Below are 15746 nucleotides of genomic sequence, written 5' to 3'. Positions count from 1 at the left end.
TTATGATCTCTTATAATTGTGTCCTTTTGAAGTATTTCATTATAACAAGCACAAGCACTTTGATCAGACAACCATTTAAGGATAATCTTAGCAACACCCAAACAAAATTGATTTTGAGTGCCCAGGAATGTAATTTCCTTAGGGCTTATAGTTTGCGAGTCCCATGCCTCACTTTAAGTTTAAGTTTCCTAAAATAATTCACTCGCTTAGCTTAGTCAAGAGGTGTTAGGTTAATGAGACATAAGACTGCTTAAGGGTGTTACTCAACGTGTAATGAACAAAAATTTTAATTTAGAAACAACTACAAAAGTAACAAAGTTTCCCAACAGCAAAAGAAAACTTAGAAAAGGCAAGAATCAACAATAATAAGGTAAATTAGTTTACAACGTTAAATTTACAAGAAAAGAAAATCAATTGAAAATTTAAAAGAATTAGTTACTGACAAATTACATGACTTGTATGTTTGACAAAACTTTAGTTATATATATTATTCTTTTTACATACTGTTAATTGTCCCAGAAGCACACGCACCGATACACGCACTCCCAAACTCCCGATCTTCTTTCTCCGGTGGCCCGTGGTGATCTCCTCGATGTTTTCCTTCAGATCCTCCAGCTCCAAGAGTCTTGACCCCTCCATCTTCTTCATTAGCCCTTCTCATTGGCTGATTACCGATAGGGTGTGTGGCTTATAGGTTAACGGTGTTTCTTGGAAGTCAGCCCTACCGGTCATCGCCTAGCTCACATCAGCTGGGAAAGGAATTTGTAAATCGATGCTCATGCTACTGTTCAACTCTGTTCACACCAACTGGTCGACTAAGTGTAATGTGAACAGAGTGTCTGCATAGATGAGCACCGTGGGTACGGGGTTAATCCCCTTTCTTACAAGTTATATACTATTTATGGACTTATGGGAATTGTGTAGTAAACTCAAAATGTCTACATGTAGCCTACTACTGGTTACTTACAGTAGTGTTCATCATAGCTGGGTGATATATGTGCACGCCAAAGATGCGGTTGTTTTTCTCTCGTATCACAGTGTGTCTGTCCTTGCCAGTGAACTTGTTACATCTGAGTATCTCCTGACCAGTCCAGTCACTCCAGTAGATGTTGCTCTCAAACACGGCCACTGCGTACGGGTGCTTGATAGCCTCCGACAAAACCACCTACAAGACAAGATCAGCAAAGTAGATTTTGTCTAAAGAGGTTTTTCTAATGAGGAACATAACAAGCAAAGCAAGGGGTGACCCTGTTAGTGGCAAGTACCAGGATCCAAACCCACATCGCTGCCTTGGGCCCAAGTCCATGGCACTGTGGGCTGAGCCTCCAACTTGCCAAACACAGCCACTGTGTATGGGTATTTAATGGCTTCCCACAAAACAACAATTAATAATAATAATATAACTTTATTGTCATAACACATTTCACATTTCCGAAAAGCTAAAAAGAAAAGAGCTTTCTATGAAGTCAGAAAAAAACAATATTAACACTCCTAAGCAAAAGGTATAATTTGAATTTTAAGGCTTTTTTGGCTTTTAAAAAATCAAGTTAAGTCAGGCTTCTGATTAAATATAACACCCAAGTGTGACAAAATACACATGCAGTGATTGTTTACATTTTTACTCTTATAACTAAATGATTTACAAACTATGGTCCTATGTCCATAAATCTCTGGTTTATGGTCTGTCTATGGTACATCTATGGTCACTGGAAAACATTAAAATATCAAATTTGCCAATGATGTGCAACAACCCCTGGATTACCAAGTACGGTATGTCAATTACACTTTACAATTTAAATTACCTTTGAATAGCTCGTTAAGTTTTAATAACTCTTGTCAAACTATAAGTTCATTCTGTACTATACTTCAAAGCTCACCCTTCTATCAGTTCCGTCAAGCTTAATGGATTCAATGACTAGAAGCTTGGCGTCCACCCAATAGAGGCGCTCGTTGCCGTGGTCGATGGTGAGGCCGTTTGGCCAGTGGAGGTCTTTGGTGACAAAGTCAAAGACCTCTGAACCGTCCATGCCGGAGCGAGCAATTAATGGCCGGTTACCCCAGTCTGACCAGTACATCAGGCTGGGACATAATACAGGAATATTTAGAACAAGCACTGTGCCTGAAGCAACACAAATAAATACAGTATAAAGATCGAGAATGTGATTTTGCATCCCCCCATGTGGAGGAACTACAACTTTCCAAAAATTATATCATTATAGGTTATTAACATTATGGAATGGGGATGCATCTTGGGTATGTTTTAACTCATGAAAAGATGAGCAAGACCCCCACGTTACTTTTTTGCTTGAAAAATCTCTTTCTTCAGCTAGTACCGATGATCATTTAAAGGTTCGATGATGATGACTAAACGTCCAATGATCATGGAAAGCAGGGTTCAGATTAGAGCCAATAAAATCTACTGACGTTTTGTAGGATCAAACTAAGGCCCTCACATTTTTGGGCGAGAACTAAAACTACCCAGCTGCCCAAAAATACTATATTAAGTTAATGAAGTAAATGTATATTTTTTATCTGTTTCATACATTTTCAAACTTGTCTACCAAGTACAAAAACGTTTACTCAGATAGGTTCTCAAATAATGGAAAGTAAAAAAACTATAATTGGGTAGCCAAATGGAAAATTAACAAAATTTATCATGATGGATTATTAAAACTAAAAATTGATTAGTTGGATTAAATTCTTCATGCATGGATTTAGGAGCTGAACTGACCCTTGGAGCGGTGACAGACAGATGCCACGAGGTTTGTCGATGTCGCGGTTGTGAAGGACTGTACACGTTGTTCCCTCGTTGGAACAGACGCCTAAGTGTTGGAACTTGGAGTCTGTGAAGTATATGTTCTTAGTCACCCAGTCCAGCGCAAGATCTTCTGGAGTACCGAGACCTACAAGCAAAGAGGGCTTGTCTACTACTAGGAACTTGGTGAACTAATCAGAAACAACTTCAACTAATATTATAAGTTATACAACAACACTTGGAGTTGTATAAGTTGGAGTTATACAAACAACAAATATTATAAAACTCAGAAAATTTATGATTCTCAAAGTTGCTTCGTAGGTACTCCGTAAGTATTTTACAGTGTACCAGAATGTGACAGGGTTTTTAAGTATCACAATTATTCATCAAGGCAATCCCATAATTGTTTTCTGACGTTAGAGAAGAAGGTCCTTCTTCAAATAGTAACATTAAGATCTTGTCTTTTCTTTCTAACAAAACAAGTTTTTTTGACATTCCACCATTGCTGGTTATGTCTGTGGCACTATGTTATGTGACTAGTCACAACTATAAAATTTCCTCTATAGATGAATGAATTTTTAAAATATTTGTGTTAATTAATTAATCTACTCTTGCTGACCTGCTGTTATGACGACCTCCTTCTGACTGCCGTCCTCCACTGCCCTCATGATTGCCTCCTCACCCTGGTAGACGTTGGTCCAGTAGACATGTTCTCCGTCGTACGCCACCCCAGTCACCTGCGACAGGTCCTTGGCCACTGGGTAGTACACCTCCGATGTCAGGAAGTACGCTCGGATCTGTTTGTGCGACGAGAACAGCAACAGGCCTTCCGGTCCTGAAATAATTTGTCACGATGGATTAGCCTCTGCATGGTTGGAATTTAGAGGAAAGGCTTTTGAAATTACCTGTGTTCTGGATAGCATAGATAGAATTGACCATTATGACAGCAGCACAGAACAAAGGTAATTAACAGTTTACAGTTCAGTAAAATTTTGAATTAAATAAGATGACAGTGTTGTAACTGACTACGATCAGCTGGTTTTTGAGACAGCACAATTCATTAAGAGTCGGCAGGACCACCGGCCATCTTAGATTTTCACCCCATATAACGGTAATGTTAATTGTTGAAGCATATTACGGCATTGTTTATTAAGATAAAAAGTTACAAAATATTCTCTACTACGTGGGACATTTTTTTCTTAAAAATACATAGGTTGGTAGTGCTTACAAGTAATTGAATTTGCAGGAATCTGGCTGTCTTGGCATTGGCCAGAACGATTGTGTGTTTTTTCTCAAAATATTTACTTTTGTCACACATGCGGAGCTTTTATTCGGCGGAGCAATTCAATTAATTAAATCAAAGAACAAAGAGAAGTACGTTATTTGTTAACCTTCAGCTTTGCAGGTCCTCTTGTCTGGTTGCAGTTGATAGCCGGGATCACAGTAGCACTGGTATCCTCCCTTGAAGTTTTTACACTTGTGATCACAAATTCCAAACTGCTCACACTCGTTTACATCTGTGAAACAATCATTACTGGTACATATTTAACGTAAGAATGAAAAATAATAAGTAAACATGGACTTGTGTGCAATAACTGCAATTTGAAACACTAGACTTTTCTGATACGCAGTCCCTCTATTTTGTACACTATTTTAGATCATTGATTAATTTTAAATCGTGATAAATATCTATCATAAACAATTTTTTTCTACACTAGAAATTCCATAACTTAAACAAATCTTAACCACTTGTCAATGTCTAGTAATGTTTTAAATTAAATATATACCTACCTACTTTAAAAAGTCATTAAATGAGCATTTTTTCTGTTTAAAAGTTGAATTCCTGGTCCACCAACGTTCAAAAAACAAAAAGATCCTTTACGATTAAATTATGATTCCAATATCATTAAATTCAACATCGCCATTTATTGTATACGGTACTATAGTAGCTTCTATTGATGGCTGTATAGTTTATAAAGCAAAGACTACACAATAATTAATGTAGTTCTGTTCTAACCTTGGCAAGTGTGTCCATCATTGAACGTTCCCTTAGGACATGCACAGAGAGGTCCGTTGGGTGAGGGGTAACAGTCGTGAGGACAACTGGAGTTGGAACACATGCCTGGAAGATACAGATAACACAAATCACACAATAGTTTATCAAACAACAATATTTTATCAGGTATTGCTAAGTTCTTTCTTAGTTTTAATTGTCATTGAAGTGAATCCTTTAGTGGCATTTATGTTGTGACAATGGCAAGAATGTAAATGTAATTTATTATTTTATCTAGTCTACAGTTTATATCCTACAATTTATTATATTCAAAAAGCTTCACAATTTGTACCTATGCAACGATTTGAAAAATAAAGTAATCTATTCATGAACTGTTGAAAAAGATATGCAATTGACAAAAAAATAAGCTTTATTGATAAAAATATGGTGGTCTCAGTATAATTTGCTAGTTTGTTCCTTCTTTAAGTTAAAACTTATGTCTGCTTATATTAAACAACCATTCCATTTGAGAAAAAAAGGTTTTGTTCTAGTGGCACAATACTATTATAGCCTAGTTGTAATTTTTACATTTAGTGTTTCTGCACTAATTGTGTATCCAGCTGGGGTATTTCACCCTTTTGTTCTTGTCTCAAGACTATGCAAGTGACTGATTGCGGTAAAAGTCAGCTACATCATTTTGTGAACATCTTGAATTTTTCATAATGGTGAGAATCTTGTAAAGTTGTAAAGTTGTTCTCCAAAGAGTGGTTATTACAAATTTTGGTAACCATAATTTACGACCAGTGGTTAGAATTGCAAATGGCCATTAAGTTTGCAATGGATATGAAGCGTACCCAAAAGCTTGAATCTCTACTTGGAATTCTCATTTTAAGTTTTCACTTTATGAACATTATTATAGCATAAAAACTTTGCCTTCCCCTCCAAATGTATGTAGTAAAACATACTTCAAATATATTTTCAAACACTTATATGTTGAATCATGTATTACTTTCAGGTCAACTCTTATGTTTGAATAGTAGATACAAAATTAGTTTACCAGTTTCATTGCAGCGGCCGCCCTCATCGGATCCATCCAGGCATTCTTCTTTGCCGTTGCAAAGTTGAAACAACTCGAGACACAACACTCCGTCGTGGCAGTAGAACAACCGCTTGTCTAGCGAACACTCCTCCATCGTGATTTCTCTTTGCGCTGTGAACAACCAAACATGATGTTGGTTAATATGGTTATCTTGATAATGATGGAACATGAGGACAAAATGTACCTTTATTTGTCACGGTTTGACTAAAGTATTCTTCGCACTAAAAATATTAATGTGAATTGGGTTGCAACCAAGGTCTACCATACGAGGTAAACAAGCCCTGAGGGCTTAGGTCACATTTTGACTAAACCTGAAGTACAGTGACAAACGATTCCAGGTTAAGTCTTTCAACGGAGCTAGGGTTTGTTTAATAGTCTGCATAGCAAGAGTTTCACTCACAGTACAGGTTATTTACCTGTTGTGTAGCTGAAAAATATTTACCCTAGCTCAAAAAATTGTTTAACAGAAAGTACCTCAAATTAAACATTAACATGAATATGTTCTCAGACTTTCAATCTTTGCTGTTTTCTCCAGAAATTCATACTTCAAATTTCAAATTAATTTTAAAATATTCGAAATTTTGAAATAAAAAAGAATTGTCAAAGTGTAATTAGAATACATCCCACTTACGGCAGTTTTCTTCATCGGAATTGTCACCGCAATCATTTCCACCATCGCAGTAAAATTCTTGAGGGATGCAAAAGTGATTCTTGCACTTGAAACCATCACATGTAATCTGAAAATAGTAGAAAAAATTTTGTGAATTTGTGTTCAGAGCATAATGTGCGATGAGTTTCTTGAGGGATAAGTGCTCAATGCAACTTTAATTTTACAGTAAATATTTTTAATTTCCAATTACAACATCAACTGCAATAATTGGTTACTTTTACTTATTGGATGCTATATAGTGGGTTTCAAATGATAAAAAAACTAGTCCAAACACTAGTCCTCGAAAGTTAAAAGAAGAAGAGGTGTTATCCCGACAAATTATTCAATCAACTCACATCTGTCTGTACAGGGTGTCCGATAAATTAAACGGTCTTTGCTTGAAAACTATTCAAGATAACTGAACGATTTAAACTTCAATTTGGACCTATTTCCATGTAGCAAGGAAGGAAATTTTGACCTTAGCTTGCACAAAACAGGTGTGTGGTGGCAGGCCGCCAATGTGACTCACGTGCCTGACGCTTATGGCACAACAGAAGGCACAGTCTGATCTGTGGTTCATAGGGTTTGATTCCATTGTTAAATTAAACTACATTCAAATTCACCGAATAATAAAGCAATTTGTTGCTTGTTTAATCAGTTTCGTCCAGGAGAAGTGTTTTGAAAGGACATTCACCTGGCTGGCCCAAAACAAGTGATGACAAAGTAGAAGAAATCCGACAATCTATCAGAAGCCTGAAATATCCGATTCCCTGACCAAGTCTTCAGTTAAACATATCTAAATTGACACTCCACGATGTTTGTAAAATTGTGACTTTGTGCTTACAGAATTCAGTCAAGACATCATATTAAACCCGCTGATTGCCCTAAGCGTACAGATTTTGCCAGTTTTATGCTCATACAAGATTGGTGGTAATGCGAACGTCAATTAAATTGATCTGAAATGTATCAAAGTTTGTATTTTATCTTAAACTAGCAGAGTGTCCTTCGTACGGGGTTGGCATATAAGTATCAAATGCTTATAGCAGTTATGAGTGAGGACATGGTTTAAGAAATTTCGGTTCTTTTTGAAGTTTGTTCGCTACGCTCACTCACCTTTAGGTTGGAGCTCGTTCGCTGCGCTCACTTTCCTTCAGGTTAGCTCGTTCGCTACGCTCACTTGCCTTCAGGTTAGCTCGTTCGCTACGCTCACTCGCCTCCAGGTTGAAGTTCGTTCGCTACGCTCACTCACCTTTTGGTTGCAAATTAGCTGTTGTCATAAATGTAAAAGAAATAATAGTGCTAGTGCTGCACCCTGTTGGTAATCCTTGTAACTTTAATGCTATTGAACATCACAGAACAGAACCAACTTGTTTAATTGAAACAGCTGTTAAGATTCAATAATTTCATTTCTCATAAGGTTAACATGGGAAACTCCAGAGCCACTGGGGCGGAGCCCGAAAGGATTTTTGGGATAAAAATATGCCTATATGTTAATCGGGAATGTGAGCTATCATCATGCCAAATTTCAGCCCGATCCGACCAGTAGTTTTCGCGTTTACTTTTCCCATACACACACACAGACACCACCTCTTTTTTATAATAGTATAGATTAGAAATTAGATTGCATTTTATCTTTATCTTAAATTATACGTTTTAATAATTTAATTATCTTCAATAAGCCTCAAACAACATACGTTCAAAATCCCCGCATTCTTTTTCGGAAACCTTCTATTTGCATATCATATACAACCAAGATATAAATACATAATTTACATTTTTGCTGCAGCCGAGGGTTTCGTCACTGGAGTCCAGACAGTCAGCCTTCCCATCGCAAACCCAATTCTGAGGAATGCACAGCCTATCTAAACACTGGAACTCTCTAGGACTGCAAGTGCTTACAACTCTCTCTCCTGCCTGCAATAGAACAGAGATTTCACGATGTAATACTTGGGAAAAGATTTACACTGGTAAAATATATGTTTAGAAAAAGACATATGACTGGTGTAGGATGTTTCAGGAAAAAGGGTAATGTTTTGCTAGCTTACCTGAGAAAATTAAAATCATTGATCTTATAGATTATCAAAAAAGGTTACACAACGTAACACTTATTTTTTGTGCAATACAGGACAATACAGAATACATAAATATTCATATAATTCATGAAGATGAGTGAAGTGTACTTGGTACTTTTTAAATATGTAAAATAGTTGTAGTAATACAGCTCAGTTACATTTTATTCATCTCAAATATACAAAGATGATATTCCCAAAGGACTTCAGTGTAAGACAGAGCGGTTTAATTTCCAGGGAATCTGTACAAGTAAATTTAAAGACTCTGGCAATATTTTACTCAATTAAAATCAACAACCTGGGAAAAGTTGCAAATTCTTCAAGTAAAATATTATATCAAAGGTCAATGCACTTACACTGTGATCGCTGCAATTTTTTTCATCGGACCAGTCTTCACAATCGTTGTCATCATCGCAGACGAACGAAGAACTGACGCATCGGTTGTTATCACACTCAAAGTACATTGGCGCAAGACACCTTAGTACGTCTAAAACAAATAACATTACCATTACTTTTGAGCCACAGCCTAGGTGTGTATATAAAACTGAATAAATGATGCAAGATGTAGATGAGTGTAGAATGGAGTGGGGTTATGTTTGCAGCTTTTTCACTGAATAAATGTCAGCTGTTTATTCAGCTGGACCATTTATTAAAAGCAAAAACAGCTGGAATTCAAGTTTGAACTATAGAAAAAAAACTACTGATTTTTCTCAGAATTTACCTGACAACTTTTTTATTGATGATATGAGACCAAAAAATACTAGGTCCAATAATTATTTTGTATTTTAAAACCGAAATAGATAGAAATATTCTATTTGTAGCATTGATTCTTAACAAAGGTTCTGCAATTTTTTACACCAAAAAATTTTTTGAACCCTTCTAACAGGGTAGGGGGTAGGGGGTGACTTATTTTTTAAAATAGCAACCCCTATTGAGCGACCCCTCATTTTGAAGGGCTTGTCAAAAGAAACACAATGATGCAAACCCAAGGTGAATATCTCACTCCTAGCCAAAATGGCAGGTATTCCAAAATGTGTGCTTTTTCACATAAATCACTTACTTACTTCTTCGCATAAATCAAATTTTGGAATACCCACCATTTAGGCTGGGGATGAAATATCTACCTTGGGTTTGTGTCATTGTATTTCTTTTGACAAACCCTTCAAAATGAGGGGTCACTCAATAGGGGTTGTTATTAAAAAAATAAATCACCCCCACTCCCTACCCTGTTAAAGGGGTTAAAAGATATTGTTGATGTAAAAAATTGCGGAACCTATGTTAGCAATCAATTCCACAAAATATATTTCGCTTCTAAAAATATAGATTTGTTTCCATATTTGTGAAATTGGTGCTTTTTTACATACAGTAAATCAAATTTTGGAATACCTGCCATTTTGGCTAGGGGTGAGATTTCCACCTCGGGTTTGCGTCATTGTGTTTCTTTTGACATATCCTTCAAAATGAGGGGTCACTCAATAGGGGTTGCTATTTGAAAAAATAAGTCACCCTCTACCCCTTACCCAAGGCCACACTAAAAAAACAGGCCGTAATGCTCGTCCAGCATGACGTCACGATAGAAGACGGCAATCACGTAATTTTGCCGTTTGCGATCAGCTGCTTGTTTTAATCTTTCATTGGAAAATAAATAAATAAGTACTTATACGTCATAGCCGTTTTCTATCGTGACGTCATGCTTGGCGAGCATTACGGCCTGTTTTTTTAGTGTGGCCTTGCCTTACCCTGTTAGGGGGGTTAACAAATATTTTTGATGTAAAAAATAACGGAACCTTTGTTAACAATCAACGCCACAAACAAAAAGTTTTTTTCTATCTATTTCGGTTTTAGCGAATTTCCCTATAGGGAAGTAGCTATTACCGTAGGTCTCATGGTAAGACCTAAGCCCGGGACCGATTTACTTTTTAATTTTGATGTCACCAGAGGCCAAAAACACCATTCGTTCAAATTTTTATATATCTATATATATATATATATATATATATATATATATATATATATATGTCCATCCGCACGATAACTTGAGTAATTTTTGTCCGATTTTGATAAAATTTGGTTTGAAGGTGTAAGGCAGGATAAACTTGAATGAGTTTGCGAACCAGCATGATCGGACTATGGGAACGGGGGTTTATGGGGGGTTTTATGGGGTAAAAATAGGTTTTTCCCATTTTTGACCCTAAAAACACAAAATTTCACAATTTCTTTTTAAACCATTTTGTAGGGCTTAAAAAAACAAATAATTTAGTATGTTGAAGCGTTATTATGCGCCTAATTGTTACGGAGAAAATTCAAAAAAATTGTAATTTTAAAATTCCCATGTTATTCTTATGGAGAATAAGTCAACTGTTGTAGTTTGCTTGTTTATGAACATATTTTGATAAAATTTGAAATACATTAATTTCTTACTAAACCATAGTACCTTTTAATATTTTACATTAAAAAAAAACTTTTTTACCCTCCCTGTTGCAGCAAACCTAAGTACTCATTAAACTAATTCTGTTTAAATAGGGAATAAATGTGATATTTTTAAGGAGACAATTTAGTTTAAATCTAATCAGGCAGATGGAAATTCGCTAAGTCTGCAGGTTTGCTGCGGCGGGGGTATTAAAAATACATATTTGTTTCAATACTTAATTTACACACTGTATAATATGAGTTTATGGGATGAAGATGGAGCATATTACCACAGAATGAATTTAAGACTAGGAGCTACTTTGTTGGTAACATGTTTTGACTAAGTAAGATGGTTTAATTATTTTAGTGAATAGTGGATCTGGATACAAACCGCAGTTGTGTTCATCAGTTCCGTCGATACAATCCGGGTGTCCGTTGCAATGTTTTTCCTCGGAGATACACTCTCCGTCCATACACAGGAACTGCATAGGAGGACATCCCACACTGCCTTTGAACTCTGCAAAAATTGTGCATTTATATAACTCTAGAATTGCGTTTTGAAGCAAGCAAATACATGTTTAAAGCTCAAAATGTTTTCTTGGCGAGAATCAAGTTACAAGTTTATTATTGCAAAACTGACCACCCACAGTAAAAATTTGAGCACTGGAATTCACAAGCTATTCTTACAGTTGCACATTGACTGCGTAATTGGTTTATTCTGCTTGATGTACACTAGCTGTTCGGTGTCAGTTTGAAAAACTTTACAAATATAACATTAGGGTATTTCACACGGTACGTTTATTTATAAAATGTGAATAATAAACAAAACAAAATCAGTTAACAATATAGAATTTACACAAAATTAATTTGATTACAATTATTTTGAGGAAATATTTTAATTTAGAGTCAAACCTGACTCGACATATAAGATGTTTGTTTAAATTTAACGAACAAGATATAAAATCAATAATTGCTCTGTTTTGTATCTTGGATTGTTGAAAGTAAAAGTAAAATGAAGCTCTTTTGATGAAAAAATATTGTGTCATTATCATAATTGTCTAGGTAGCCGAATGGTTATATATATATTGCTCCCCTTAAAATTTTGAGGTCGCTGGTTTGATTCCAAGCAAGATCGTTTCCAGGCCCAAAATTGAAATTTAAAATGTCAATAATAAATTAAAAGATGTGTAATTAAGGGAGATGAAGGTAAATCTGGTAAATCATGTATGTCAAAGTTTTACTCGAAGATTTGGTCAGTTTTTCTCATATCAGCCTACACAAGATTTAAAATTAATCAAAACCAAAATGGTGGTATCCACTACTTACCAGATTTAAAAGTAATAACTTAAAACGTTTCTATTAAGGCCATAAAAGTTGAATTTTGTTTCTAAAAGCGTTGGCGGATGTGTAACTATTATATGCAAGAGATAAAGATTAAAATGTTTCTATTTTGTGTCCTCTTCCCGTTGCAAAGCACGGGTACAACAGCTAGTCAGGCTATAAATTAGTGATGCTATCCATGAAAAATCATTATTAGATAGTAACAAAACCAGTAGAGCTTAGACCGTTCCCCATATCCCTCACAAAAACGTTAAAAATGCCAAAGGCATAAATATGCCCAAACTAACTTTTAACAAAGCAAACATTAAGGACTGGCATCTTCAGTAAGGTTTTATCTGGTGATGCATATAAGAAACTAGCTGTAACCCGCGGGCTTTGCCCCGTTTAACTTCTTTATTTTCAAGATTATCTCGTTCGCATAGCTCAATCACGTCCTGGTTGAAGTTTGTTCGCTACGCTCACTCACCTCTAGGTTGGAGCTCGTTCGCTACGCTCACTCACCTTTAGGTTGGAGCTCGTTCGCTGCGCTCACTTGCCTTCAGGTTAGCTTGTTCGCTACGCTAACTCGCCTCCAGGTTGAAGTTCGTTCGCTACGCTCACTCACCTTTTGGTTGCAAATTAGCTGTTGTCATAAATGTAAAAGAAATAATAGTGCTGCACCCTGTTGGTAATCATTGTAACTTTAATGCTATATAACATTATAGAACAGAACCAACTTGTTTAATTGAAACAGCTGTTAAGATTCAATAATTCCATTTCTCATAAGGTTCATGGGAAACTCCAGAGCCACTGGGGCGGAACCCGAAAGGATTTTTGAAATAAGAATATGCCTATATGTTAATCGGGAATGTGAGCTATCATCATGCCAAATTTCAGCCCAATCCGACCAGTATTTTTCGCATTCACTTGTCACAAACATACATCCATACATCCATACATCCATACATCCAAACTTTCTCATTTATAATATTAGTAGGATTAGTAGGATAGGATTAGTAGGATGTGTAAATGGTAAGAACATGTTTACACCACTTTCAATGTTTTATTATAGATTGTAATATAGGTGAAATAAACTTATCCTACAGTTACCTAACAATGTACATGTTCTCTCACTGATTTGAGAAAGCAAAGTGGCCAATTCGCTCATCAGTGAGACAATGTTAACATTGTCTCACTCTAATTACTTTGTCTCACTCCAGATTTGCAACGAGAAGGCACGAAATAGTGAGCGCGTAACATGCAGGCAACGTCGTATGCGCGCGAAATACGTTGGCAGCACTGGCTGTAAATTAGCTGGTCAGCTGTTGCACTGTTGTATTTGTCACTTCACATTAAATGTTATATCAAAAGTTCACTTCTGTGTAAAAATAGGTTATGTTTCTTCACAAATTTATTTGTTTTATGGTAACTGTAGGAAAAGTATAATGTGCAACTCGAGTTCAAAGTACAATTGCCTCACTCGAGAAACCATTCCTCACTCGCCTACGGCTCGTGAGTAAGGATTTCTCTCGAGTGAGTCAATTGCTCACTTTTCTCACTAGTTGCACAAATAACTATTGTTTTTAAATTACATTGTTGTGAGTTTAAAATGTAATATAATGTTAACTTCTTAACAGGACCAAATATTAAACAACCCTACATTAAAATATAACTATAAGTTACTCACTTTCAAAAGCCGCTGAGGTGAATGTGTTTGCGTACTGAGACACAACTAGGGATGCAAACAGCCACTTCCACATAATAAGGCTCTACTTTGAGCATTTATATATCTGTAAACAAAAATATTAACGTAATCTAAACATAAGGTAAAACTGTGCCAGACTATCACTACAAACGCTAACAGCTACTTCTACTTAATCAGGGTCTACTTTGACCATTTACCTACTATAAATATAAATAAAATCTTAAGAACTTATTCACTCTCACAAAGGATAAATACCATTACTTTAAAGCAACCCATTATTTTGGAAGAGTAAAGCCAATAATTTATCAAATAAAATTTATAAACTTCTGGATTACTGTACTGTGTTTGATAACCACCCTCTGTTTAGTGAAAATTAATGGATAACGAGTATTCATTTAAAAATGTTAATAATTTGTTGAAATCAACATTGAGCAATTTATAGGCACATATACTAGTTTTTACAAGCTTCAATTTAATAGTATGCACCTCAATAGGAGGAAGAAGACCGGGGTATAGGTTTTTCCTAGGTACAAAGAAGTACCTATTATCATAGTCAAACAGCTATTATGCTTAGACAAGTTCTACTTTTTATAAGATATGAAAAATCAAACAAAGTAACTTTTTTGTAAAATAAACGGTATTAGTAAGCTGAATTATATTTTCTCCATTTAGCTTGTCAACAGCAATCTTTATCATGGGTATGCAGTGGGAGTAACTATGATATTTATATGAGAAATCACAAAAGGTGCAATTAACTTTTGAACCTTTTTTACAGCAATAGGTGGTTGCACTATTTGGTTAAGAATTATAAGGACCATAAAAATACTAATTTTAATCAACACCGGCTCCTTTCGAAAAATCTGATTTTCCGTTATTTTATGTGGGTTTATAAAACCCACACACACACATGGAACATGTGAGGGTAATAACATGTGGGGGTTGACATGGGAAAATGACATAAGTTACAAACAATAACTTTTGAACCGTAATAATTTTTACAGCAATGGGAGTTGTATGTACCATTTTGTTCAGAATTCAAAGGACTATAACATAGTAAATTTTTATGAAAACCGCCCGGGCCATTTTTGATAAAGTTTTATTTTTCCGTTATTTTATGGTTTTATGGGAAAATCCCCATTAAAAATCGAAATTTCAAAAAAAGATAAAAACACCTGGAAATACCATGGGCTAGTACCTACATACCAAATTTCATTAAAATCGGGCAACAGGTGTGGTCCGTAGCTTCGTACACAGACAGACATCACTTCAAAAACCATTTTTTTTTAGTTCAGGGGGACCCAAAACAAATATAAATCCACTCAACACGAAGATTTTTACGAAAATAAAGTCTTTTGCCCGTGTGGTGAACTATATTTTTCGTCATATTGCATCATTAATTAACAAACAGAACTAAATAAATTTGTATGTAAAGATAACCTCTCAAAACGACTTCCAGCTTGTTTTCAATTCTGCTAATGAAAATAAACAGCTGTAGTAAGTGATTAAATAATTTTGTCCATTACGATTGTGTCAAGCAATCGACAACAATAGTCTAAATCCCTACCTAATAAATCAATCGATAAATATTTTCGATTAATACGATTGCCACAATCGAAATTAACAACTGTTTACAACAGCCGATTTTTACTCCCTAGAGAGTAAAAATGCTACGGTACTTTAGACCCGCAACGCATGCATTAAAACGGCTGTTTTTGCTGCAGTATGACGAAAAATCAAAAGGTGTACA

General features: G+C 35.6%; 1 protein-coding gene across 2 annotated transcripts in view; it reads right to left on the bottom strand.

The window, feature by feature from the left end:
• Nucleotides 1–15746, bottom strand: part of LOC128987676 (putative vitellogenin receptor) — a 41294-nt gene that overhangs the window by 19423 nt on the left and 6125 nt on the right. For both annotated transcript variants that reach the window (XM_054408655.1, XM_054408654.1), the window contains exons 2-13: nt 13982–14084; nt 11366–11491; nt 8922–9052; nt 8270–8410; nt 6479–6584; nt 5806–5958; nt 4773–4877; nt 4147–4272; nt 3375–3590; nt 2732–2903; nt 1878–2079; nt 968–1165 (exon numbers count right to left, since the gene is read on the bottom strand). In XM_054408655.1, the coding sequence (XP_054264630.1) occupies nt 968–1165; nt 1878–2079; nt 2732–2903; nt 3375–3590; nt 4147–4272; nt 4773–4877; nt 5806–5958; nt 6479–6584; nt 8270–8410; nt 8922–9052; nt 11366–11491; nt 13982–14054 (1749 nt within the window). In that variant the 5' untranslated portion in view covers nt 14055–14084. The remainder of the gene's footprint in view (nt 1–967; nt 1166–1877; nt 2080–2731; nt 2904–3374; nt 3591–4146; nt 4273–4772; nt 4878–5805; nt 5959–6478; nt 6585–8269; nt 8411–8921; nt 9053–11365; nt 11492–13981; nt 14085–15746) is intronic.

The sequence above is a fragment of the Macrosteles quadrilineatus genome, unplaced genomic scaffold (assembly GCF_028750875.1).
Source record: "Macrosteles quadrilineatus isolate MER2022 unplaced genomic scaffold, UCM_ALF_1.0 Scaffold_2__2_contigs__length_208266976, whole genome shotgun sequence".
Classification (NCBI taxonomy): domain Eukaryota; kingdom Metazoa; phylum Arthropoda; class Insecta; order Hemiptera; family Cicadellidae; genus Macrosteles; species Macrosteles quadrilineatus.
This window is presented reverse-complemented; position numbering and strand designations above follow the sequence as displayed.